At 39.1% G+C, this 26,932-nt stretch overlaps 3 protein-coding genes across 4 annotated transcripts in view; 1 reads left to right on the top strand and 2 right to left on the bottom strand.

The window, feature by feature from the left end:
* Positions 1–8,731, top strand: part of dcma (decima) — a 28,119-nt gene extending 19,388 nt beyond the window's left edge. The window contains exons 3-5 of one of the 2 annotated variants that reach the window (XM_017169983.3): positions 4,758–4,894; positions 7,110–7,286; positions 7,678–8,731. In XM_017169983.3, the coding sequence (XP_017025472.1) occupies positions 4,758–4,894; positions 7,110–7,286; positions 7,678–7,790 (427 nt within the window). In that variant the 3' untranslated portion in view covers positions 7,791–8,731. Of the gene's footprint in view, positions 1–4,757; positions 4,895–7,109; positions 7,287–7,677 lie in introns of those variants that run through there. The other variant, XR_011444347.1, reaches the window with a different exon arrangement.
* A 13,642-nt stretch (positions 8,732–22,373) lies between these two features.
* On the bottom strand, positions 22,374–24,543 carry LOC108076951 (uncharacterized). The gene is made up of 2 exons (XM_017170000.3): positions 24,384–24,543; positions 22,374–24,326 (listed from the first exon to the last, which is right to left on the bottom strand). Exons 1-2 carry the CDS (start codon positions 24,463–24,465, stop codon positions 22,477–22,479), a joined length of 1,932 nt encoding a protein of 643 aa, XP_017025489.2. The 5' UTR covers positions 24,466–24,543; the 3' UTR covers positions 22,374–22,476.
* A 196-nt stretch (positions 24,544–24,739) lies between these two features.
* fipi (factor of interpulse interval) overlaps positions 24,740–26,932 on the bottom strand; it is a 73,726-nt gene continuing 71,533 nt past the window's right edge. The window contains exons 6-7 of the mRNA XM_017170560.3: positions 25,909–26,403; positions 24,740–25,845 (exon numbers count right to left, since the gene is read on the bottom strand). Coding sequence (XP_017026049.1) covers positions 25,631–25,845; positions 25,909–26,403 — 710 coding nt within the window. The 3' untranslated portion in view covers positions 24,740–25,630. The remainder of the gene's footprint in view (positions 25,846–25,908; positions 26,404–26,932) is intronic.

Genomic DNA, 26,932 nt, shown 5'->3' with positions numbered 1-26,932 from the left:
ACGAGCAGCTTTACGTTCTCTCAGGTTTCACCCTCTCCCCATTTCCACAGGCTCCGCTTTCAAATGGGCGCACATGGCGTATGAGTGACGACAATGAATTAGCGAAGCGACAGTCGGCAAACGCAAAATCGGAGCTTGGCTCCAGGACTCAAAGTTAAATTGAAAGTAAAAGTTCAATAAAGCAAAAAGTATGCTCGGAAAATGAACAAAGCCGGTCTGAAGAAGGAAAAGTCTGGGGGAAAAACTTTGGGCGCAACTTGACAATGACAGAGCCAAACTTTCTGACAGTGTTTCGTTGTTTGTTGCTGTTTTATGTTTTGTAAACACATGCATGACCCCATGTGAGACAGCCAAAGTCACAAACAACTCGATACAGCACTGAGGAATTGCAGGAAAAAGCCAAGGAAAAACGGTGGAAAACCGTAGGCAAGCAGACTGAAAAAGCTAAAGGAATACTGGCTTAAATTTGAAGAATATTGCATACTCTGAGGAGGCAGCAGACAAGAAGAAAAGAAGCTGAAATATTAGTCAAAGTGCTTAAAAAGAATTAAAATTGCAAAAATAATAAAAGGCCAACTTTTTAGATGGCCAAGTTTTAATGTATTCTTAGATTTATTTTAAGAAGCTTGCATTTTGAGATATAAGAGAATTTTTATTTATATATTTTTTTAAGACTTAAATATACATTAATTAACTATATATACATTCCAGTGAACTTTTTGATATATTTTCTGTTTATGTTAGATCACCACAAACTAAACATTTCATAATAACAACTCAAACATGGCCCACAAAGTTCACTTTAAGCATAAATAGAAACGAACATTTAGCTTTCACTTTTGTGGTTTCATTGGCCAAACAAGACGACAAAGTTGTGATACCTGATGATGGGGCCTCCAAGGCAAGCAAGTGGTTTTCCCTGTCAGAAAGTGGGGAAAAATCACCCCAAAACCCTAGACGAAACCACCTTGGAATAGACACTCTTGCAGTCTACCCCGAGTCATGCCCATTTCCATTTCCATTTTCCACCTCCATCTCCACTCCCACTCCTGGATGGCGGCAGCACTTTGCCAACTGCCTTGAGTGATTGATAGTTGTTTGCCTGTTTGTTTGTCCGACGACTCGCACTTACACACGAATGCACTGAGGAAAAAAACGTAAGCATTTATTAATTTCAGAAGTATTAAAATATATATTAAAAATGTTAAGTACATTTTATAGTGGATTTTTTCTTAAATATAATATCGAAACGAAGTTGTAGGTTTAAAAATCTATTTAAAAGCTAATTCTTTACTATTTAAAGCTTGAATCTGACCCACTTTCTTCTTCATTTTCCTCACAGTGCATGGTGTATATAGGACATATATCCTTGGAGGCGACGTTCGGTCCATTTCGCCGTGTTTGCGCCGTTGTGTTCATGTTATCTATCTGTCTATTTGCCTGCGCTTACTTCGCATTTGTTCTGCTGTTTGCCTTGTAGTTATGTGCAGTTGTTGTTTGTTGTTGCTAAATTACTGCCGCTGCCTTTGTTTTAGCTGCTCGGTGAGTCCGGTTCCTTCTGTTTTGACAGCGAGTTAGTCAACAGAGTCCTCGGGGGCTGGACTATGTCGCCACCAAACCCCCCTATATCATAACCATTTCCATTTCTGTCCCCTTCCACATCACGTTGACTTTAACGCATTTCCGCTGCAAATAAGACCAGGACTTCCATCGTCCTTCGCTGCATCGAAAACACAATCCGACAATTGCCCAGAGTCCGGTGGGAGAACATAACACAAGGAGTCCGACCTCCGGGGACAGCAGCGCCATCAAAGCCAAAGCCAATCTCCTAGACGTTGTCGATGGCGTTGACTTTGGCTATGTGTCGGAAATTTTATGTTTCCTGCAACTGTTGTTGTCAATGCACTGTGGAAAAATGTTTAATAATATTTAAGGCATTGATTATATACTGCGGTATATTTTTAAAATTTATTTAAATTGACTTTAAAGATATTGAAAGAAATTTTCCATAAATTATTTTACAAAAAGAACCTAGAACAACTTAAGTTACATTAATATTGATCTTAAATTCCCTTAGGATTGTAAATTATTTGATATATTATTTATAAATTAATTATTCATAATTTTAACTTTATTATTTACCCCATTTCCTCTTCGCCTAGCCCATTGTCCCCTCGAAGCTGGTCCTGCTGGTGCATTGTTTTATTACCGCTGTCGGCTATTTCGTTTATTATTTCGACACTTGATGCCAAGCTCCTCTCTTAGCCGGATGCCAAGCTGTTCTGGCGATGTTCTGCGGTCATGTTAGTGAAAATGACAGCAAATTATGGAAGACAGCAGACAAGGGAACAGGCAGCTGGGAAGTGGGTAGAGTTACGCAATTAGGGAGAGCCCGTCACGTAGCTGCAGACGTTTTTTAGGCATTTTCCGTCTCGATAGCCGGTCGTAAACTGCGGCAATTTTAACAACTTTATACAGCTGCACTTAATAACTTCGATTGGGCCCTGGGTCCCAAACGCGTTTCTCCGCATATATTTTTGTACAATTTTTCTTTGCAACATTTCGTCGGATCTAGGGAGGGAATAAAAAATATATATTTCACTGTTATTTGCAATAAATGAATATAACGTCCGAACTGTAATCAAGACCAGCTGCTGACAATGGTCTGGCCATTTTTTCTCTCCTTTCTCCGGCTCCTGCTTGGGTCCGTTTGCCCTTCGCTCTTTATTTGCTGGCTATTCTCTTTTTTTCTTGGGGGGGTTTTCAGGATGCTTTGCAGATTTTGTTTCGCTGCCCGAAACTTATTATTGCGATTTTCTTGGTGTGGCGAAAATGACCCACGTTAATGTCCGCGCACCGCAATCAGCCATCAGAATGCGAGAGCTGCGAAATGAGGGAAGGAATAAAAAGGACTCGAGGAAATCGTTAAAACATTGCTCTCTGCCATTTACAACTTGCAGTTTTTACAAGGAAATCGCTTAGCATTAATTTGATTGCGATTTAAGCATTACATTATCTCGTTTCTCTTTGCTCTCTCTCTTATTAGTATATAAATGTTGATGTATGATAATAAAATATTAATATCTGTTTTGGATGAGGGCTTAATTGGTAGATCATGTTCTCCATTTATACATCTACTAAATATTTGGACATGTATTCCGTATAATTTGTATTCTAGAATATTAAACATTTCCATCACATTTAAAATGTATACAAATATTTCCCTCTTTGCACATGCTTTTGGGGATATTTTTCCACAGAAATAGGTACGCCAACTACGAATATCCTTACCCCCCGCAAACAATCCACTTTCGCAGGAGCAGGGAGCCCAAATCTAAATCGCTTTAAGCTGAATCTTTCACGGAATTCCTCACACATACTCACACCCTGCCATAGAATACACCTTGGGGGGAAGATTAATTTGCAATTTATTTGCTTTAATGCTTTTACCATGGCGGAGGAGGATGAAATCAGAAGACACGGCAACACTTTCAGGACCTTTCAGGACCTACGCTCCACTCCAGGAGTCGGGGGTTATTTTGCTAAAATATATATTTTTCATTTCCAGCTACGCAGAGTTTGGGCTATGCAAAAGCAATTTACAAATTGAATTTATTCCTGTGTAGCTGCAAATATGTTTATGGCAATTTATATTTGTGACCCACTCCAGGACCCCCGTTCATAATTGCTCCGTCTGTGTAGCTCCAGCTAAAACTGAAATTAATGTCAACTAAGCAGCAATTTGTGCTCAGGACCCACTGTAAATTCCGAGTGTTTTCTAAATGAATTATGCCACTGCGACTGTGACTGTTACAGAGCGCTTCGTGAAGTTACATAAATTATTTTCGTAATGGTAATTTAGTTGAATTAAAATGTCGTTTAGGCGTTGATCGTGGAATTAGAAATTCATTTCCCTTTGTGGAAAGTCACAGGGAAGTTAAAGTGAATAAAGCAATAAATTTAAGTCATTATTATAAGTAATTTATCAATAAAACCCTTAATTTCTAAGAAGAACTTTAGAGAAACGGTTCCAAAATTTATTTTAAATAAATTGTCACAATTCTGTGAGAGCTTTTACACTTCTCTAACATTTTTTGAACATATGCTCTTCATTTAAATATTTTCCGCGAATTAATTTAGTTAATGAAATGTACTTTTTTTAAACGTTTATAAAGTTTTAAGGGTTCAGACTCTCCCAACATTTTTAAAAATAATTTTTCACACTTCTATGAGAACTTTTACATTTATTTAACATTCACTGAACATCTGCTTTTAATTTTAATTTTTAATTTTTTCAGATTTCATTTATTAAAAAAAATTCACATTTTTAAACGTTTATAAAGTTTCGAGTGTTCTGACCTGCCAAGTGCATGCAAAAAGTGTTCCCTCGTCGATTTAATAGTTTGAAAAAAAATCAATTGTTGCTGCAGTAGGGCAGCTGAACCCAGATCGTGGAATTAGACCTTCGACACTTGGCCGGAAATGAATTAGTTTGTCGCCAGCTGATGACCCCCACCACATCTGACCCAAAAAACAAACAAAAAAAAAAGGAAATGTCATAAATTCATATAAATTTCATTTCACAATTTCCGCATGCAATTTGGCGTGCCACAAATGCGGCCCACACAATGCGGCATTCCAGTTCTATAATATCGCAGGCGCCCACACCCGGGAAACTGAATGAAAATCCGAATGTTCACGTTACCTTGCATTGCTTTCATAGCTTTTTCCCTTTTTTTTCCCTGTGCTCTTTGCAGCGCCATGGCCGATGGCATCCTCACCGACAACCCGCACTTGGTGCTGCTGTTCTACATGGCCCAGTTGTTCCTACGTGAACTTGTGAAAAGTTATCGCCTCATACAAGTCGTGCCAATGGATATGTCCGGCTATTATGGTAAGTTTAATTCAACCCCACGCACCCACGATTTACACCAGTCCGAGTTGGCAGCGAGCATGTTGCGGGTCATTGGGAATTTGCTGTTGCCAGCAAATGTCAAAGTCAGAAGGCGAGGACGAGGACTTTGGCTGAATGGAGTTCGGTTCGGTACACATAATTGGTTTAAACTGGCCAGAGTAATTGTGGTTGCAATCTATAGAAGCACTGGCTTTAAGAGAACATATTGGGGATATTTTAGATCTATATTAAAATTTAGTAAATATTTTTATAGCTAGCTGGCACTATACAATTATTTAATTTTTCTAAAGCAATCCCTCTTTCGAATTTTCTGCTTGGTAAGACAGTTTTTCTACCACAATTGCTTGTGACTCTTGACTTTAGTGGCACTTTGGCACAAATATTTCCCCCATTTTGGATGGCTCTTAACGGGTGTGGATGTTCCTTGACATCGGCATGCAAGGCAGGGACACTCAGGCATTTGCTCGATGCACGTTCAACAATTGTTTGTTTGGTTGCCGTTGCAGTGGCAGTTGTGGCTTTGATTGCCATTCTTTCGCCATGTTTAATGTGGACGTGCCAGTGCAAAAATATGCAGAGAGAGAGAGAGAGAGAGAAAGCCAAGCCTCGAACTGATTTGTCGCCGGGACTGACCATGGAATGGAAATCTGCCTGGCGAATGCAAATGCGAATGCCAAATGCCAATTGCTGATCATAAATTTATAAATTACAGCCACTGCACTGGCACTGGTTTCTCACTGTCAACACACACACACACACACCGGGAAATGGGGAAAATTGTGGGAAACTGTGGGAGTAAATATTTACAGAGCCACTGCCAGTGTCAGGCTCTGTTGGGCTTTCCGATGTGGCTTTTGCTGGTGGCGCAGCGAATTTATGACGCCCTCCGTCAGCCATGAAAACAAACAAAATTTCTGCAGTGCCATGAAAATGCCATCAACGCAGAATAAGCAATAAAAAATTCAAAAATTGAAAACGTTGTTTTTTCCCCTTCTGTCTATCTGTTGGTCGTTGTAATTGCTAACCAAAATGTACGGGGTGGAGGATTGAGTTAAGAGAGGATGTGCTTTAATTATTGCCATGCAAGCGAAATTTCATTGCATTCCAGAGTTTAAAAATCAAAGAGAGATAAGAGCATTTAATGCCCTAGGATATTGTTAGCTTAAAACTAAAATAAATAGAAACTTAAATAACAATTTAAAACTTACAATCAAGGTTTTTTATGGAAAAGTAAGAATTATAACTGGAGAAACTAAATAAATTGATTTAAAATAAAATTAAATACATTTTCCACCTATGCTTAGTATGATTAAATTAATTGTTAAAAGGAATTTAGTTTTACCTGAATAATTTATTTCCATTTATTTTATATAATTTATTTATAAAATAATTATGTAAATCTTCACTTATTTCTTAATTCCATTTCAGAACTGTATTTAAATTTTTAAAGTATTTCTCTATTCAACTTTAGAATTTTATTTAAATCTTTAAAATTAAACCCTTAAAGAAATACACCCCTTTACAATTTTATACCCATCATATAAATGGCCATCGATGAATGCTGGTCATGCATTCTTGTATACGCGATATTGTGATATATGAATATTGCGCATACGCCACCACGGCTGATCGAATAGATTGCAATGTTTTGATGCAACAGCTCTGCAAGTTTTTAGAAACGACAGCAACAATAAGTAATTAATGGGACTATAACGGATGATGATTAATAGCAGATCGAATATTGATGACTTTATCTATCAATCAAGGGGAAAATATATAAAAAAAAGGAAAAATATAAAAGAAATAAAGTTTTATAGAGAAATGTGTCAAGCTATGTATTAACTTTATGTATCTTTAAAAGCCCCCAATTTGTGGGTATTTTATTTATGCAGAGTAAAGCCAACATCAAAGCGTATTACAAATAAAATTAGTATCTTTTCCCCAACGAATGCCAAAGCTAATGAAGCAGCAGCAAAGCGGAAATAAATAAAAAAGTTGGAAAATGCAAACGTCAAAGGAAAATGTTTGCATTGAAATGAACGAAACAAATTAATACGGTTTGCTGTGGCGGCATCAGCAAAAGTCAAACAAAATGGTTTTGCTTTATTGCCAGACAGCGGCAGAAAAGCCCCACTGGGCTGCACTTTGGCCTATCTATTGACTCTGACCCATATCTTTTGCTCTATTTTTTTAGAGAACCGCGCCGGGCCCTCGAACCTGGGCAATGTCATCAGCCAGATTTTGTTGTGCAAACAGTTTACGCCCGACTTCAACGAGGAGGAATTATGCAGCATCACCAAAGACTCGCAGGATATAGCCGTGCTCCTTTCCGAGATGCAGGAGTATATGCCGCAGCACGAGGCATACTTGGGTGAGTTGGGTGCGGAGTGCGCAGGCTCCCGGTCTCATTGCCGCCGGAGCCTGCAGTTCCATTGCCATGCACTTTGATATTTGGCCAAGGCAAAGTCCGTGGGGCAAACCAAAAAGTATAGCATACAAAAAAGGGCACAACGACAGGCATTGCTAGAGGGAGTGCTAAAGGTGTACAGGGAGGAAGCTACACAAGTTTTATTTCGATGTAAAAATGAAGAAGGTATCCTTTGTTGCCCAGCATTTGTAATAAACATTTTGTTTTTATTTTTATAATAATTAATTACTTATAAAAGGAAGCTTTTAAAAATTTTTCTGTGTGTTTTTCGCACCTACTCTCGCTCTGTGCATCTCATTCATTAAATGTTTACTCTTCCCTCTGGTTTTTGCAGAACGCAACGCGGCACTGGACACAACCGGACCCTGGCAGGCCAAAAGGCGCCAGAACTACATATGCAAGAACATGAGCCTGCTCTGCTGCGTCTCCAGGCCCAACTATCTTTGAGAGCAGGCCGACAGTGTTTAGTCCGAGCCGAACTAAGCCCACTACTTATATCAATTACTAGCGCCTAAGGAGAAGCCACGAAGGAAGTCCTGAGTCCTTAGCCGAGGAGGAGGAGGAGCTCTCAATTAGCATGGGGACATAATCAAAGGTCGAGGCCAGGAATGCAAGGTTCTTCTTCTCCCAGAGACATGTGTATAATCAAAGTTAATTATGCTGCATATACAATATTAATGTAAAATCAATGGATATATACTATATATACTATATATATACACACCGATGTAGAGACGTTTAACTAAGGATGTTCACGGAGCAGTTAAGACTTTTTAGGCCAGTAAATCACAGTAGTCACTGTATAGACCCCAGCAACTACCAAAACATGCATACATTCATCCCGAGGTTATCTGAACACGATCCTAACCCTTGAGTTAACATTAAGATTAGGCAGGAGAGCAGAGGCGTCGGAGGCAGTTAGTTGTAGTCCAAGTAGCCTTCGTAATTAAGTTGAAAGCCTGGGCCCAGGCAAGTGTTAAATGAAAGCAATAACAAACAAGTTGTTAACTCATACTCTCACAGACAGAAGCATACACATAGCATATGTACAAATATATACTTAACCAAATAGAATCGTAATTGATGAGTGTCTCTAGGTTTCCGTTTGTTCATTTCACGGTTTTCAAAGTGAACTCTGCACAGTACCTAAAAGCCAGATAAAATAACACAGGAACACAAAATTAAACTTTGTGAAATTTCCACGAACCATTTCAAGTTTTCCATGATATTTGGGTGCTCCTGAGTAAAAGTCCCATACAAAATTATTTTCCATCACCTACAGGTTCCGCGGTATACCTAAGAATACAAAAAACCTATGTTTGCCGACATTTTGAATTACGTGGCCTATATAATTGGACTTACCTTTATTATTTTCGGTAGGACCTACTCTCAATACATCACGGCACTACTAAAAAATAGTCCCAATCGTGGACCATTGCCCATGTCTTTGGAATTCGACGCCAAAGTTGAAACTCCCAAAATTTTCAACATTTCTGTGATGAAAAAACAATTCTGAGAATTAAATCTTATATGGAACTAATTTTAAATATTAATTGAATCTATTGTTCATTGTATTCTTTAATTTCGGTTTAAAGCGTTTTCATGAGGACATTTTATTGGATTTATTAAACGAATAAAACCGCTTTTTTGGTTTTATTATCTACTCCTATTTGCTGTCAAATTTCAAATAAGTCAAGGCAACCTATAAAATAGTAGTAGATATGTATCTTTTTATATATAATATACATTTTTTCTTTTTGACTAAACTTAAATATGTAAGGATTATCGCTGGCTACTAAGCTGTCTTAAAAATGTTATGTTCGGAAGACCTTTTTATTTAATATAAAATTAAATGTATATTATATATAAAAAGATACATATCTACTACTATTTTATAGGTTGCCTTGACTTATTTGAAATTTGACAGCAAATAGGAGTAGATAATAAAACCAAAAAAGCGGTTTTATTCGTTTAATAAATCCAATAAAATGTCCTCATGAAAACGCTTTAAACCGAAATTAAAGAATACAATGAACAATAGATTCAATTAATATTTAAAATTAGTTCCATATAAGATTTAATTCTCAGAATTGTTTTTTCATCACAGAAATGTTGAATATTTTGGGAGTTTCAACTTTGGCGTCGAATTCCAAAGACATGGGCAATGGTCCACGATTGGGACTATTTTTTAGTAGTGCCGTGATGTATTGAGAGTAGGTCCTACCGAAAATAATAAAGGTAAGTCCAATTATATAGGCCACGTAATTCAAAATGTCGGCAAACATCGGTTTTTTGTATTCTTAGGTATACCGCGGAACCTGTAGGTGATGGAAAATAATTTTGTATGGGACTTTTACTCAGGAGCACCCAAATATCATGGAAAACTTGAAATGGTTCGTGGAAATTTTTGGCTGTGTACCTGTGTAATCGACAAACAAACGAGCAACATGTGACCAATAAGAAATACAAATATTAAATCTGTTTAAAAAACAAGAAAAATAACCCGTTTACGAAATATAAATAATTATAAGTTCAGCAGAATCTTATTTAATATTAAAGAAACTTTGTTTAGCGAATAGCTTTTGTCTTTTATAAGTTAGAATTAATCACACATAGAGTTCAGGCAAGTAGTTACCGAAAATAATTGACCAAAAATGACTCCACTTAAGCTAATTGAAGCTACTTTAATTTTTCCTGGTAAAATATTCACCCAAAGCTGCTTATTTAATTTTATTTAATTGCAAACATGAATAAGTATGTTTTTAGCGGATTTCAAGGACATTGAAATGGCATTATAACCATGAAAATTTAATTTTTATATATGCTTTTAAAGGTCTTATTGAAAATTCATAAGCTGTTGCTGTTTTAAAATGAAAACAAATTCTCAATTGGATGCATATTTCATTCAGAGTGCACGTACCTTTTGTTTTTCGCATACTTAATGACAATTAATGGCACGATATATATACGAAAATATAATTTTTTTTGTTCGCCTGCAGCAGGCACAATTTATTTAACATTGTAAATCAATTTGTAGTGCAAACAGCAATTGTATGGACCGCTGAAATGACAATGAAATTGTAAAAATCTGTAAGGACATCCGAAAAACACAATGGGACAAGTGCTTGGCAAATGTTTGAACATTCTGCGAGCCCAACAGTGGATATATATTTACTTGAAAATAGGACAAAGTAACGAGAAGTCTCTCATTAATAGCGAAACGTAGTGCAGATTATTTATTTATTAACTCGATTCTAGGGATAAATCAAACACCAAACAAATTTACACGTCTTAAGAGGAGGATAGGACGACATAATGTTTATAATATTGATAATTATTTAACTGTATATGAATGTAAATTGCTTAGATCGTTTCAAGTATAAGTATTCCATCAACCAATCGTGATTGTTATATGACATTCATATAAGAATTATCTGAGTGTATTTATTAAATGTTTGTTCATGTTGTTTGCAACTAAATGCCACTGAGAAGTAACTCAAAAAATCACACACACTAGCAACAAGTAAACTAAAACTACAACTAAAACACGAACCGAAACCAATTACCAAACTGGGTACCAATCAAATATGAATAAAGCTATTTTTAGAGAAACTAAACTTGCCACAGCTTGCCTTTATTTTCTCTGGAAAGGCTGGAAGACTTTAAGCATTGAGAAAAGGTCGCAGGGCGTTAAATTCCATCTGAACGTGTAACGCAAAATTTATTACACTTCATAAAAGAGCGATTAATGTTTATAGATGTGATTTTATCACGAACACCCGAGCCACGATACCAACACATCTGTATGTATGGCGGCAAAAAAATGGCATCAAGATGGTGGGTTACGATTGGGTTGAGTCCTCGAAGAGTTGCTACCCAGGACGAGCCTTAAATATAAGCGATACTAAAAGGAATCGTTAAGATGAGCCTTTAAACTTTTCCGTTTTTATTTTATAATTTACATCAAGGATACGTATTGGAAACTATAATAATGTTGACTCCTTTTAATACCCTCTTATAAACCTCGTAAGCTCCTCAACATACCCCTTAACTTACTGTATAAAATGGCTGGCTTACGGCACTTGAGGAGGTGCCCGTCTACGTGCCAAGGCATTAAGGACAAGCCAACGTGTTCGACAATAGATACGTCTTAATCAATCTTAAACGGATGCCAAGTAGATGCGAACAGGACCAGGATCTATCCTGGCAGCTTGTTTACTTTAAACGCACCATCTGACAGCAGCGGAAAGCGTTAGCTTAGACTTGGCTTAAAAGTTGCAGCCACGACGACACACACACACACACACGCAGGCCCAATGCAAATTGCATGGTCACGTAGGTTCGGGAGAACCCTATGTAAATTAGTTGGAAAGTTACAGCAGCGATTGCCTTTTGATGTGGTAACCTGCCGCCGAATCGGGGGCAGTGGAAGTGGCAGCCAGAAGGGGCGAAATCCTTCGGCGAGTACGTGCCATTTTGGCCAAAATGCTTAATTTACCGCATACACAGGCATACGCACAGCACGCACAACTCGACACCTTCCTCGATGACATTGACTGTGGTTGTGTCCTGGCTGTACCGCCTCTCTCCTCTCTCTTGCTGTAGAGCGCGCTTATCCTTCAGTCGAACGTGAGGTGTTAATCGATTTACGTGGCATGAGGCCTTTGGTTGAGCAATGTACTTGCCGCATTGAAATGCGTACTCCAGACAGTGCGGAGGGAGAAAAGGATATATAAATCAAAGATCAAGGCCACCATAAATAAATACTTTTCAAAAGAGTCCTTTAAACTCATGTATGTGCTTTATTCTCTCCTTAAAATAATCAAATCTAATTACAGATTACCATTAATAATGTTTAGTAAATATTAAATATTATTAGTAAATAATATTCATCTTAAAATTAAACCCAATTTAAATTATAAATAAATCATTTCCCTGCTAGTTTGCTTTTCTTTTCCCCACCAACACTTTTCTCCGAGTGTAAACTGCTAAATGACAATGGGACACGCATGCTCTGGCTGTGGCAGCACTCGCGGCTCATTATGCTCCACAAAACGTAAAACAGCCAAAAAAAGAGAAAAAAACGAAAAAAAAAGAATTTGCAATTCAAAGTAAACAAAAAGCAAGAACAACGGCAGCGAGAAGTTAAAACAGCAGGCGAGAGGACGGCGTCAAAAGTTGCCTAAGCAGAACGGAAGTTGACATTATTTTTATTTTCTCTCGTTTGTTTACTTAATACATATATATTTTGGCTTTCTTTTTGATGTGTGTGTGTGTGTGTTGTGGGAGCTGGAATGGAGTTGAGTGGCCAGCAAACAAGTTGCTCCCTGCGTGAGTCGGTGTGCGTCAAAGCCATGGCCAAAATAAATGCCAACAAGGATAATTCTGGGGTAATCCGATTTAGTGCGTTGCCCGCCGCTGGTGCTCCGGATCTAACAAAAAAAAACCCCCCTCTTGATTATGTGCTGCTGCCGCTGTATTGCTGCCCCTGCCTGCTGTGTCTCTCTGCTCCTGGCTTTTCAACGTTGTCCTGGTCAGTGTCCTGGGCACTTAAGTGCCAGCTGATGTTGGCTAGATGACTAGCAAATAGGTTTAAGCCACAGTGGGTTAAGGTAGGGCGACAAGGAGGATTTGGTACGAGGGTTTTTATTATTAATTATAATTTTAAATTATATAGTTTTGCAGTTTGGCATAAATTTGTTGTTATATGTTTTCAGGATATTAAAAATTCAGTTAAAAGCACTTTTAGCTTTAACAAAGTTACTTCAACAAATTTGTATGTAGTTTAAACGTCCTTACAATCCCACAAATTAAATACATTTTAATTAAATATTTCAGCAAACTTCCCTTACAACACTTTTAATAGCTTTCCACTAATTTTGCCCCACTGTACATGCTTCAGAGAGTGTTGTTTTGAGTGTGTATAGTAGTGTTTTTGCCTTTTTGCAACACACTCCTGACTTTTTAATGTTTTTTGATGCGTTTGGTGGTCGGCCAAATTGCCTGGGACTCTTTGTGTGTTGCCCTTTTTCCCTTACCATTTGTTTTTTTTTGTGCCCTTAAAAATTAAAAACATAATTTTCATGTTGCCAAACGCATTGTTGCTGCTTTTTGCATAATTGAATAACGTAGTCTGGGGGCGGGACAGGACTGACAATGTCGGGGACAGGACAGTCTAAGTTATTGACTGCGCGGAGTGTGAGTGCGAGTGGGTCTGCGGCTTTTGTGAGCGGTTTGTCTGTGTGTGTGGGCTGTGTCTGTGGCTTGGCTAAAACTGCCAAGTGCGGTCCTTAAGACAAACGCTGGGGCTATTGTACAAATAAGCACGGTCCAAATCTGTCTCAGACGGCAGCAATTGCTGGCAGGAATGGAAATCGAGCGCTGACCTCGGGTTTTTTGTTCCGTCGCCTCATCATATGCCTTCCTATCGAGATCGTGGGACTTAGAGGGGCCATAAATCGAGACTTTTGCCTTTAAGTTTCGGAACATTTTAATGAGCTTCTCTTTTTTTTTGTTTCGTTTGCCAAAGGTACGTAGGATAAGAGCTTCCGAGGGTACTTAAACGGCACACGTGGCGTATGCGCAATAAAACGATAGCGATAGCTAATCAGGAAAGTACATTGATTACGGCTTAAAGCCATTAATTAAAAGGCCACGTTTTTTCGGTGGAAGAAGAGTTTCCTCTCCTTGAAGCCTTGAATTTATTCTGATGTTTTCTTTATCTTAAAATAAGGGGGAATCCTTTCATCACGAAAGACAGCTCCGAATCAGTTTGCCAAAGCTGGAAAACATTTCGCATTGCTGTCGGGACTGTTTCAGTTTCTCCGCTTAGAAATGCACAAAGGAATGCTTTAGCAAGTGGCGGCGGGGGGGTTCGAGTCCTGCGATGGCTGTTAAAAATGCATTCGTGCCGCTGCTTGTGTGAATTGCATGCGATAAACTTTATAATTCAATTGTGGTTCCCCCTACGACGTACGTTGTAGGTCGTGTCAAAGCCAACGTGCTGCAAGCTTGCAATTCAAAAACCAGATTAAAGCACTTGTAGCATAACCGCAAAACCACAAACTTAAATCCGCCGGTTAGCGGGTTGAGTTTACACCACAAAGAAAAATATGTATTTTAAGCTGAAATGGGTTAACTGCATGTAGGTTGGTAATTTTGGTAAGCATTTCGGTTTTTGTTAAAGTTTTGTTGATTTATTTTAGGATATATATTTTTTAAACAAATTATAATTCTCTCTTTATATTATTTAACACTTAAACTTCTTGTGGGTTTAATCATTAATATTTTATTCAGAGGTTGAATGTGCTGCATAAGCTACTTACTCTTACATTAACAAATTTCTCACCTTACCAATTTCAATGCCACCATCTGCCAAAGGTGCCAACACTCATTATAATGTCAATTGTAATTAAACCAGAGAAAGCGCTTTCAAGGTCCTGTCAATCGGTGGACTTTGTGCCAGGGACAACCTTCAAGTGTGATTTTCCGCGTATTGAAGAGATTACAGGTGATTTCCTTGTATGGTCAGCTAGGCAACCAATTAACAGTTGATTGGTTAATTGGGCAGGTAAATGCAGCTGTAAAAAATCAGATATTAAAAGACTTAATACAACAAAGATATACAGGAAAGTATCTTTCACAGTATTCTCATCATTATATATTTATTGGGACACAAATATGTATCAAATGTAATTGATCCTTAAGTTGCATATATATTTATTTATTCGTTATTTTATACATTTAAAAATATTTATACATATTTTATATACCTAAAATGTAAAGGTAAAATATGAGAGCCTGTTTTTGGAGGCGTTGTTTTACCCACAACGGAAATGAACAAACATAGAAAGCTTTTCAAATAAGCTTTTAGCAAGGAGTGTGTCCTTGATAAGGACTCTTTGTAAATGTAAAAGAAATTTACGTAAAATGTTAGAAAGTGTAAATGTTAACATTCCTTAGAACATAACATTTACATGCAAGAACAAAAGCTACTTTTAAAATAAATTAAAAAAAATTTAATTAACCATGAATTTTACCCATTTTATACAGTTTTTAATGGTTGTTAAGAAGATAAATTAAACAGTTTCTTACAGAGGCTTTTACCAAGGATAATTTGCAAATAATCATTAAAAATACTTTTTATTAAGCCTCGCTCATGAGGAACCAAATTGCTGAACCGAAACCAATCAGTGACCCCAACTGAGAAAACATCAGCTTCATATCCGCACCGTTTAACAACTCATATATGTATATTCCTATTAGGCCCTTTTCACCTTTTTGGGGCCCACACGTTCTCGGCAATCATATTTCGCTTTGCACTCGAGCCTCTCCATATATTTACACGGGCCGGAACCTCGCACCAGGTACACTGAATAAGCAGTACTGGCTGCGGCCGCAAACGCAAATACAGCCAAGTTCAAACACCTGCTAAAGTTCAAAACATCAGCGGCAGTGGGAACCGCAACAAGCAAACAAATGAGGGTCAAACGGTGAAAAGAGGAGAACATCCTTGCCCGCTGGGCCGAGAACAGGTACAATTCAATGCGGCACATTAACCCAAAGCTGGTGCTCCTCCGCCTGCCTTCTGCTCCCTGAAATCACCATTCAGAATCTGTTCCTGCTCCTGATCCCTCTCCCAATTAGGGGCGGGAAAAAAGGGACGATGGGTCACTTGATGAACTTTGGGCATTCAACACGTTCATGTCTCTGTGTGAAATGGAAACAGGGAGGGAGAAGGGGGTAATCTCTGTTAATATGCATAAAACTACATGGATATGGGATTTTATGTTTGCTAAAATATGTAAATAAGGTAATCAGAAAGAATTATCATAAACAATACAAAAATAATAATAATAAAGCGTTAAAAACAAAGCAAACTATAAATTCTAGATAATAAATAAGTAATCTGGAGATCCTTAGTTTATTTTCCTTTAAGACCCCCCTTATTCAGCTCATTAAATCCCTTTTAAATACGCCTCTGCCTCTTTTTTCTGCCTTGGCTAACAGAAAACAGCAATTGCGACCAGGAAGTTGCTCGTAATTCTGTTTCCGCTTGATTTACAAATATTTGCATGGGCAAAACATTTTTCAACAGTTTTGCGGGCAAGCAAAAAAATAAAACCGGTTGAGCAGCAAATACAAAAATTAAACAAAATCCAACAGCAGAAAAAAAAAACAAAAATTGCAAGAAAATGCAAAACTGCCAAAGTTGTTGAAATGTTTCTGGCCAAACTATTTCTGTGACCAGCTGAGTCCGTTTAGCATGAGATGAGTCGATGAGGTATAGTTTTGGCCAGATATATTGGCAGAGTTCAATGGGAGGAAATTGGAGGTTCCTCGAGATATTTAATTTACATATAAGACTTGTTTTATTAACCTTAAAGGGTTTTATAATTTAATTCGAATTGGCATAAAGCCGTGAAGAAGTCATTTCCGAACCTATAAATCATATATATTCTTAATCAGCGTCAAAAGGAGAATCTTTCTAGACTTTTTCGGGTAGTTTTTTTTTTTTTTTTCAAAATTTTATAAGGGGTTACATCGTTAAAATTCTCAAAAATTGGTAAAATATTTGATATCTTATAATTTTAAATGCAGTATGCAGATTTTTTAACCTACAAAAAACTAGCATAGAAAAGCATTCCTATTTGAATTTAATGCTTTTTTAACTGAGTTATGATATTTTTAAACTTTAATTTTTCCAAAAAAATATCATTTAAATAGCTTAATTTCATAATAAGTACTTATTAAAGTTGAAACTACCAAATATTTCCCTGACTTACATATAATTAATATCAGAGCTCTGTTTATTTTATAATTCATTATTCCACAGACACTTTATTGTCAATGAATTGCTCCTTTTTAAGAACTCTGTCATTTCATTTTCAGTGTTAACTTTGTAGTCTTCTTCCACTGAGTCTGTCTGGACAGTCTGTTTGCTTATTTGTTTGACTCTTTTCAGCTTTTTTCTCAAGAGCTTCCCATGCTATTTGTTCGACTTCCTGGCTGCCAGTTTCTTGCACTTTTTATGAGCCATCTTTATCCGTTGACTGTCGGCGTTGACGGTGGCAAAAGTTTGGCAAGTTTTGTAATTTGCATGTCAGACTGCACAGAAACGTAGAAAACCATTAATAACCTCAGCTGCCTGTTGCTCCGGCACCTGCAAGGAGCTCGGCGCTCTTCAGTTGCTCCTTCAAGAGGACAGAAATGCATTGGCGGCATTAATCAAACGCGAATTTCGACGCTCGTTTGATGGCAACAAATCTTGCGCAAATTTACGCAAACATTGGCAAGGCAGGGGGAGTCCCCCGAATCTGGGCTGCTGCTCATTATGGCCACCAGCTTCCCCACCCTCGAAGTAATTTACTGGCGCAACTGTGCAAAGTGCACTCTGCCATTTTTCAAATCGCCAAAGCCAGACGACAGCGACTTCTGGCTTGAAGTTGAGATTGAAATTGAATTGCGATTGATATTGATTGGCTGCGTGCTTGAGCGACAACAACTCGGCCAAATCATGTGCAGCCAAGCAGGGATTTGCCCTAACTTTCGCTTATTGTTGCTCTCCGAGAACATATAGTCGTCCGGCGAGGGAGTTCGGGTCCCTCGGTTTCCATTTGGCTGGCGGGAAATCGAATTTGGAGTCCCTTAGCCGAGCTCCGTTGTGCCCAGGATATTCCGACTATAAGTTGTGTATTGTTTAGTCAAGTGCAGCTGCTCGTGCAGCTTGTTTATGTCCTGTGTAAATAGGACTCGGATGGAGCTAGCTAGACTTCCAGTTAAATGGAAGCCAGGGCAAAAATATTTCAAAATTTAATGCAATGCAAGTGGAACTTAATGGGGAACTTGGCTGTTATTCTTCTTATTTTCCGAGAGTTTCGAATTATAAAAGTAGCGATTTATGTTTATTTATTTATAAAATAAATTATAATTTATATAATTTCTTCTTTGCTTGTTTTTTATTCAGCAACTCTGCCAGCTAGTAGCTCTAATTAAAGCATACAAACCAGAGGACACTGGAACACAATACCTGAGGAAGCAATCAAACAAACGCAGTAACAAGGATTGCATTAGGATGCATACAAAAGCACTCCAGGACACCAGGGGGGAACCACAAAAGGTGGTCCGGGCAAACAGGTGCCAAGCAGGAAAGGATCCGGGAGCAGCACTTGCTGCCACAATTCCGAGTACCGAGCACAGGTGGCGTCGGGCAACAACAATGGCAGTTCCTGTTGCCAGGACACCGATGGAAGCGGGAAATCCTGGCGACACTAAAAATATTTTCTACCAAATTTACAATATGAAGTGGCTTGCTGCCAAAGGTGCTGCTTGCTTATGCATGTTATATAGTATAGTTTGCTGCCACATCCGCATAAGCAAACAGGCAACAGGACTCGTATATAGAAAATGTTGCACTTCATTGCGTTGACAGGAACAAACGTGGCACAGATGGAGTTCCTGCTCCGGTTGCTCCGGCTGCTCCTGTGCATCCTGAAACTCCATATGTTGCTGAGTGCATTTTGAACATAATTTTCAATTTTCAAGCATGTTTTACCATTGGCTCTCGAGTAGAGGAGTGCGAAATTGTTTCTCTGTTGCCACGTGACAGTATTGTGATTTGCTTAATGGCCGCTCGGCGATTGCCGATGGCTGATGGCCATGGCCAAAAGCCGGACCGGGTAAATGGAGATTTTATTTAAATCCCAGTTTGTTGAAAAACACTCAACATCTAGTGGGATTAAAGTATCAATGAGGGGTTTTAAGTGGGTGTCTATGGCAGATGTGAGATACTATTATTGAATTTTCCTGGTGCAGGATGCTCTGAATGGTTTCGACAACTTTAGATAAAGTTGTCTCTTAGTTTAAAGGATTTAAAGAACAGGAACGTCTTAAAGTAAGTTGAATTTTGTTAAATTTATAGTTAAATTTACTTCAAAATATTTGTTTTATTAAGGGGACTTGCTATTTAAAATCATATCTTTGATATGAAATTGAATTGAAATATTTCATCCATGTAAAATAACATATGTAAATGCAGCTTACAGTAAAAATCCCTTCAATTATTTTTCTGATAAACTCCAAAGAGTCTTACAAAAAATTAAATTTCACATTTAAATCCTCTTTGCAGTAACTCCATATCACCAGCACTTGTTGCTGCCATATTGTTTTCATAAACGGCTTTAATAAGCATTATCTATTTACACTTAATTGATTTACAATTGCAGCATATTGCTCACTCTGTAATGTGGCTTTAATCAGTTGGCTAAGCAAATTAAATGGGCGCTGAGAGAGTAAGCCATATCATTTGATATGCGCTTTGAGACAAAGGATAAAAACAGCTTACAAACCCCTCAATTCTACGCCCACCCGGCACTTTTCAGTTAAAGTTGTAGCCAAAAAGCGAGCCAACAATGGGGAAATTGTACTACTGGCCTCGCTCTGGGCCCTCTACTTTCGACCGACGGACTTTGTTCCGCAGGCAGCATAATTAATTGCGGTAATTAGTGTGTTGGCAACAAACGGCAAACACACGAAAACATTCAACAACAGCCAGGCAGCAAATGTAACAGCCAGAAAATGGCAAGGAAAGGGGCGGGTAGGAGGAAGGTGGAAGCTGGAAGGCAGTGAGTGGGAGTGGTCCTACCAATGCATTTGCTTTATACAAGATTTGTGGGGTCCGAGGACTCTGGCATATTAGTTAGTTTGTGGAGCAACTTTTATTTAGGACTCTATAGCTGGAAAGGAATGCACTTGGAGGAAATTAGGGGGTATTTAAACTGTCTAAGGTTTTTGAAAATATTTATTTTAAATATTTTAGTAAGGTAATAAATTTTAAATAAAAAAAATTCCATATAATTATATTTATTTAAAACCTTTAATTCCCTTAAAATGATTGCACAACACGATCTTTGGGCTATCAAAAATTTACAAGGTGTTTAAATATAAAATATTTATGACTTTAATGCATTTATAATTAATTATCTTTTTGTTTTAAGTGTACATTTGTACCGTATATATCTCGACTGTTGACTGCTGACTGCTGAAAGGCCGATGGCGCTAATTTAGTTGGCCGTCTCTGGTTGCTTCTCTGTGGCATCATTAGAAAGCGAAAAATTATTTTTATTGCTAAACAAACAGAAAGCAAAGAGATGGCATAAGACGACCGTCGACAGCCGCTGGAGAGAGATATACTTCAAGTAAATCTCAGTGGCTAATAAGCCAGAGTGGAGTACAAGGAGCCGAGCAAAAAGGAGTTTCGCGGATGTGGCCCCGGGGAGTCTCCGACTGAAACTCAAACTCGGGGACTTTTTGCTCTCGCCTCGCTTTAATTGGTCACTTGGCGCGCACAGAAGAACAATTTAATTTTCGCCATTTTCTTATTATCTCGATTTTACACTCGCCGTCTGTCGGTACAGCGAAAGTCTTCTTGCTCAGCTCGCCGTTTATGTAATTAAGCGCTCCATACTCCCGGCTCTGGCTACAGGACTCACAGGAGGCGAGGTCAGGGGGCATGGCAACGTCTGTTGTATGTTATTACCACCGCAGTCATTAAATCTTTTGTGTGTAATTAAAAAATTACAATTTAATGCTTTGCCCGCTCATTTATTGACACGGCGTGCGGTCCGTCCAAAGCATTCTCATCCGCATCCGCCCCGTTGGCCAGCGGCAACTAAGCGAGCGGAAAATCAGAGAAGAAGAAATCCAAGTGGTGGAAATGTAGAAAATGTGGAACATTCAGGAGGTCATAATGAAGCACAAAATGGAATCCCTAATGACGGCAGCAGCACAGCCTGATTAAGTGAGTGTTTATGGCTAGGTAAATGCTACTCGCGCTTTGTATTGCAATTGGTCATGTTTCGTTTTTTAATGCTGATTACTTGGTCAAGGAAAAGAAGGGTTAAAGGTGAAATATCATATATTTTAGTGGAAAATTAAGCAGGTTTATGCTAGATAATTGAGTGAGCTTAAAAAGAATCCAATAAGTGGGAGGTCTGCACCTTAAATTAATTTAAAAATTATTAAAAACACTTTTGAAAAGATAAAAACTTCTACCAAAAAAACCCCTATAATCCCTTTGGAAACTTACTGAATATATTCCCGCATATATTTTTCCCTGCCACCCCCCCAAAATATTACGCTTGATTTCAATTTAAGGGCTCTGCCCTCTCCTCCCCCTGTGTGAGTTGTGGAAAAAGTTGAATGGCAAACTATCGATAAGCCAGCTGAAACGAAACAGAAGAGTGAAAAAGGAAAACTGGTCGCTGACATGGAAATTGCATTGCCCGAATGGAGTCCGTTGCAGATAACTGCCGAGAGAGGTTTTTCCACCCAAAGCCCCTGCGAAACTGCAGGCCTAAAATTCGACGGAATGCAGGGTTTTTTACCCTCCAGAAGTTTTTTTTTCAGCTGTCATGAATGCAGGCGAAGTTGACTTAAAGCTCTGCTATACAAAGCTGCTACCCAGCTGGAAAATTCCAACCTTTTAGCTCGGAAAATGTACGCCAATTTGGAAAATTAAGAAGAAGCGGGCGGATTGTTTTGAGCCGCGCCTATTTGCAGACTAAACAGCGTGAATATCCCCGGCTCTCATTGTGATGCGAAAGGCAAATGTCAAATGTCAAATGAGGGAGGCCTGTCTGTGCATAGGAAAAATATTTAACGGGCGGCCTGGCAATAAAAGTCACTACGCACAATATGACACCGACGCATCCGCATCCAAATCCGACGTTTGGCATTCATCTGATTTATGCGGCTGTCAGCAGGCTCTGCCCCTGCGGAATTGTCTCCCACCGGAATCCAGGGACATATGCGGGCTCCGGTTGAGCCCCAGTTGACGTGGCTGATTGACAAACCGCGCTGTTTGCGGAAATGAACAGTTTGACATGCGGTTTCTGGCCAAGTGCGGTGCTACCAATCAGGCCTTTGCTTTGTTCCATAAAATAGACAAAAGGTGCGGCTGTCTGGGATTGTTAGGCCTGATTTGCAGTCGTTAAACCAAAGTTTGCAAATGCATTCATTTATTTTTGTATATAAATAAGTTTGTTAATTTTATTACGACTAGAGTTATAGTAGCTTTAAAAAAAAATTCAGGAATAATAAAATAGTTGCTTATAAAATGGAAATTTGAAGCATCTTACAAGTGCTTTAGTCTGATTAGATTTCCTTTCCTTTTCTGTTTTCTAGCATGCTTTTGGTAATTTTTATTGATGTAATTGCTAATACTTCTCGGATTTTTAAAAACATGCTTTAACTTGTGGAGTGGCAGTCCCAGGACACGGGCCGCAAAGGTCTTGCATGTCATGTAGAGCCCACGATCTACTACTGTGTCACAGCCACCCAATTGGCGTTCAGAGTCAACGAGCTCGAAGGTGATGCCCATGGCGCAGTTCTTGGGCTTCAAGGTATTCCGTACGTCGATCACACTGAAGGTCAGTATTTTCCTAAATATACCCATCTGTTGGGCCTCTTCGATACCGGCATCGGACACCAGAAAACAGGCCAGAGAATAGCCGCTGTTTAAATCCCTTACATTCACGTGGTATATATTGTCTGCCCGCAGGAAGATAGACAGCACCACATCCGTGCAGCTTCGATGGCCAATTGTTTCCTTTAGCTGCCTCTTGAAGCTGTTTAGAACAGGCAAATTGCGGCCCTGACAGAACTTGCAGGTGCTTAAGGACTTTCCCTCCCGGCTCGGAGAGGACGCTGGCTTCTTATTCTCGCATTTCTCGGACCAGGATCTCACAGTACCTTTAAGGCTGTTCACCTGCTGACGTATATCGGGGAGTTGGTCCTTTTCAATGCCCTCCAACATCCTAGTAAGTTCTCCCAGCTGCTTGGATAGGTCGGTTATTAGGTCGCAGTTGCCACATGGCGAAGATTGAGGAGGGCATTGGCGAATTGAGGAAGGAGAACCATGTTCTTGTGAATCTTGATACCTAACTTGAATGTCCTTTGAGAAATCAACATGATGAATCGAGCTAGATGCTCTTTCAGGAAGCCGTTCTTGAGAATCATGCCGTTCTTTAGGTGAAATTCCTGAATTCTGCTTTCGGGAATAAGGTATAAAACTTTTCTGTTTAGAATTCAATGAGCTCACAGGATACTGCGAGTCCTGTTGATTTGAATTTTCAGAATGCTGTTTCTTGCTTCCCTCTCCCAAGGGCACAACAATAAGGGGCCTCTTGCTCTTCTTATGAGCTTTTTGGGAATTTCCTGTAGTGTTTTCACGGATGATCATCGGTGTGGAATGATCCGACTCTGAACTTCGGTTGATCCTAAAGGGGGGAACACGGATGGGAATTTCCGCTGCCACAGGATCGTTGAAGGATACACAGTTTCCGATCCTTGCCCGTCGTGCATCGCCGCATAAGGATTTAAGGGGTTCCGGCCTTGACTTTTTAAAGTTTTCAAAATGAATTTTGTCGGATTTTTTAGCGTCTTTGCAAGGCGTTTTAATTCTATACTGGCCTTCGAGTTTAGAGGACTCCGAAGACGGAACAAGCGACCCTAAGCTACCACCTGAGGTACGAATGCGGGGTGCTAGAGAGGATGTGCATTTCCTGGCGAGTTTTTTACGGCGCTTGCGACTTAGTTTGGGTTGCGGGCCAGTTTTTTCTAATTTTTCGACGGCTCTGCAAGGCGATTTGGATCGCTGAATATGGGAGTGGTTGGTATTTTTTAAAGGCTCCAAAAACTGGTTATTCTTTCCGGTTCTAGGAGATGCTGAACGACGCCGGCGTTTTGGTGAACTCATGCTTTTTTTCGAAATAAATTCAGGAACTTTTTCAGATTTTTCAGCAGCTTTGCAAGACGTTTCTGATTGCTTAATAATTTTAGGGGACTCCCAAAACTGCACACCCATTCCGTACTCTTTAGATGTTATATAGCTGCGAGGTGTCAGCATGGATGTGCTTCTACTGGAGACATTTCCTTGAGGCATGAAACTAGGTTCGGTAATCCTGGTCTTTGCTCTATTGAAATCTAAAAATGTACAATATTTAATAATTATTAAAGATAAGCCCAATAATATTCTCTTACCCCTAAATCCTCTCAAGTTGTGATGACTACAGTTGACCTTGGGAGATTGCTTTTGACCCCAAAGAAGCTTAAATTTTGACATTTTCCTAAAGTTTAATTTATTTACAAAAAAAATGATTGAATTTTGAAGACTAAGCCAACTGGAATTCACACATTCTACCGAGTTACAGTTAATTTAGAAAGTTTATACTCACATTATGTCCAATTAAACCTCTCTCTCTGTGCCAAATATGATGATTTCTGGCACAAGAATTCACATAAACCAATTAAAAGCCCAGCTCAGCTCGCCTCTGGACTGACATCCAAAGCATTTTTGCCACAACAATGAGAGTAAGTACTACATATTTTGGTTTCGGTATACATAATAACTTTTATTTTGGCAAACGAAAACCACAAAATATTTAATCTTTAGCTAGGTTTTATGGTTTACAAAATATGTTTACCAGTTCCCTCAAATGGTTTGTTTTCTGTTGTAAAATATGTCTACATTTTTGTTTCTTTTTTTGTTGCTTTTGTGGCGAAAGGGTTATGCTTACTTTTACATACAAATGTTATCATTTTGTTGTCCTGGCAATTTACACGTGGAAACGTATGGTTTGGCTTTTGGTTTTAAAAAAGATTAAATGTAATATACAATTTCAAATGCTCTCGTTAAGCTCCTTCTTGTGTATTTATTTATTGTTCTTTAGAAAGGGTTTTTGTATCGTTTATTGAGTAATGATTAAAGGGAAAAATGGTTACGTTTTAGTTATTTGCTCTTTCAGAGCGAAAGTTTGTTTATCATTTAATAGTATTTTTGGCAACTATGTGATTACATATATCTTAAAGATTTGGCAACAAAATCTCTATTCAGATTCAAGGCTCAAGCTCAGCAGGGGAACTAAAGCGAACTCATTAGGACTTTGCACAGACTGTAGGAAAGTTGAGCAAAACTTTCAATTTGAATAATTATACGAGTGTTTGAACCTTTACTTCTTTTAAACGCTATGAGGATTTTTTTTAAATATATAATATATATGTATAAATAATCCTATATGCTTTTTCCATAAATATCCAAGCTAAACAGAAACCTGAACTAAACTTAAACGTAAAACTGTTTTAGGTTTTAAGAGTTAACCCGACCAAGCAAATCAGACAGAAAAGTAGTGTCCCCTTGGACACGCCTTAAAGCTATACAAAGCACATGGGGCAAAGGTCCTGCGTCATCCTATTTCTCCGTTATCCGTCATCCGCCCGCAGATTCAGATTCACACAAGGCTCGGACGCAGTACCTGGCATAGGGCTACTACGGCCAGGATCACGATTGCAGGCTGCAGGACTCCCGCAGAGGCGCGGGGTTCTAGGGACAGCGTCCTGTACTTCTCCACCCTGGTCCAATCACTGAAACCAGCCAGGTTGCGGGAGGCAGCCCTCACCAGGTAGTCCGTGTCCGGCTCCAGATTGGTAAGCAGGAAGGTTGCACCTGTTGAAGATTAAGATTACAATTTTAAAAATCAAATAATCAAGTTTTATGACTAAGACCAACCTTCTTCGAAGGGATAGTCCTTCCTCTTGGCATAGGTCCACTTTCCAGCGTCCGTCTTGAACTCCATCTCGGTCATGTACTCGATGCGGAATCCATTGACCTCCATAAGGCCACGATCCTCCTTGCCGCGCGGCGCACTGAGTACCACATCGAAGGTGTTCGAGTTGAAGCCGCGCAGCTTGAAGTTACTAGGAGCTGGTGGCTTCTCGCCCTGCTCCAGGCGCGTGGTTCGCTCAATGCTGCCCAGATCATTCCAGGCCCGGCATCTATAGTTGTCAAAGGCGCTGGCATTTACCACGCGGATGGTAAGTCGGGACCAGTAGTTATCCGTCTCGATGGTGTACAGCTTCTGGTTGCTGTGCAGATGCTTCTGCTTCCGGTGCCACGAGAAGTTGGCCGGCGGCTCTGCCTGAGCCTCGCACATGATCGTGGCAGTGCCATTGATATAGGCGTACTTGAGGCTTACAAAAGGGGACGGCGACCAAATGGGCTTGTCTGCAGGTTAATAAAAAAAAATTCATATTAGATCAATAAAAAAATCGAAAATATATCAAATTAAGCATCATTTTGCTGATGCTATAAGGCTCTAACCTTCCAATGACAAGCTGACACTTCAAAGAATGGCCCTTAAAGGTATTCCACGGAAATGGAAAAACCATGTCCGCTCACCATAAATCAGAGTGAAACCAAGTTGAGCCATTAGCGGCATGTGCTCCACGCCCACTAGCCCTAAAAACACACACATCAGTGGCATTTGTAGCTTCAGCCGGCATTGGCATCCATCAAAGGCCGCTCGCATGCGAGGCTTGGACTAAACGAATGTAATATCAGCATTTTTCGTGCTCAAAAACTATTTACCGCTCAGTGCGCTGCATACTAAGCACAGCACACAAATTTTAGAGTCCTCTTGACTAAACAAAAAAGGCAACAAAATGGTGCTCAAGTCATTTTAGCAGGACCCACAAATTACAGACAATGGGACCATGCTAAAAAATATATATAAATATATTTAAGAAAATGTTTG

The sequence above is a fragment of the Drosophila kikkawai genome, chromosome 2L (genome assembly GCF_030179895.1).
Source record: "Drosophila kikkawai strain 14028-0561.14 chromosome 2L, DkikHiC1v2, whole genome shotgun sequence".
Classification (NCBI taxonomy): Eukaryota; Metazoa; Arthropoda; class Insecta; order Diptera; family Drosophilidae; genus Drosophila; species Drosophila kikkawai.
The sequence above is the reverse complement of the archived record's forward strand: the minus strand, read 5'-3'. Positions and strand labels throughout refer to the sequence as shown.

What these genes read in the sequence shown, in the direction of transcription:
- LOC108076951 (XM_017170000.3), bottom strand. Translation starts at nt 24,465, where the DNA reads ATGTCAAAATTTAAGCTTCTTTGGGGTCAAAAGCAATCTCCCAAGGTC. An exon ending in CAACTTGAGAGGATTTAGGG is followed by an intron (nt 24,327 to 24,383) that starts GTAAGAGAATAT and finishes GTACATTTTTAG; the next exon opens with ATTTCAATAGAGCAAAGACC.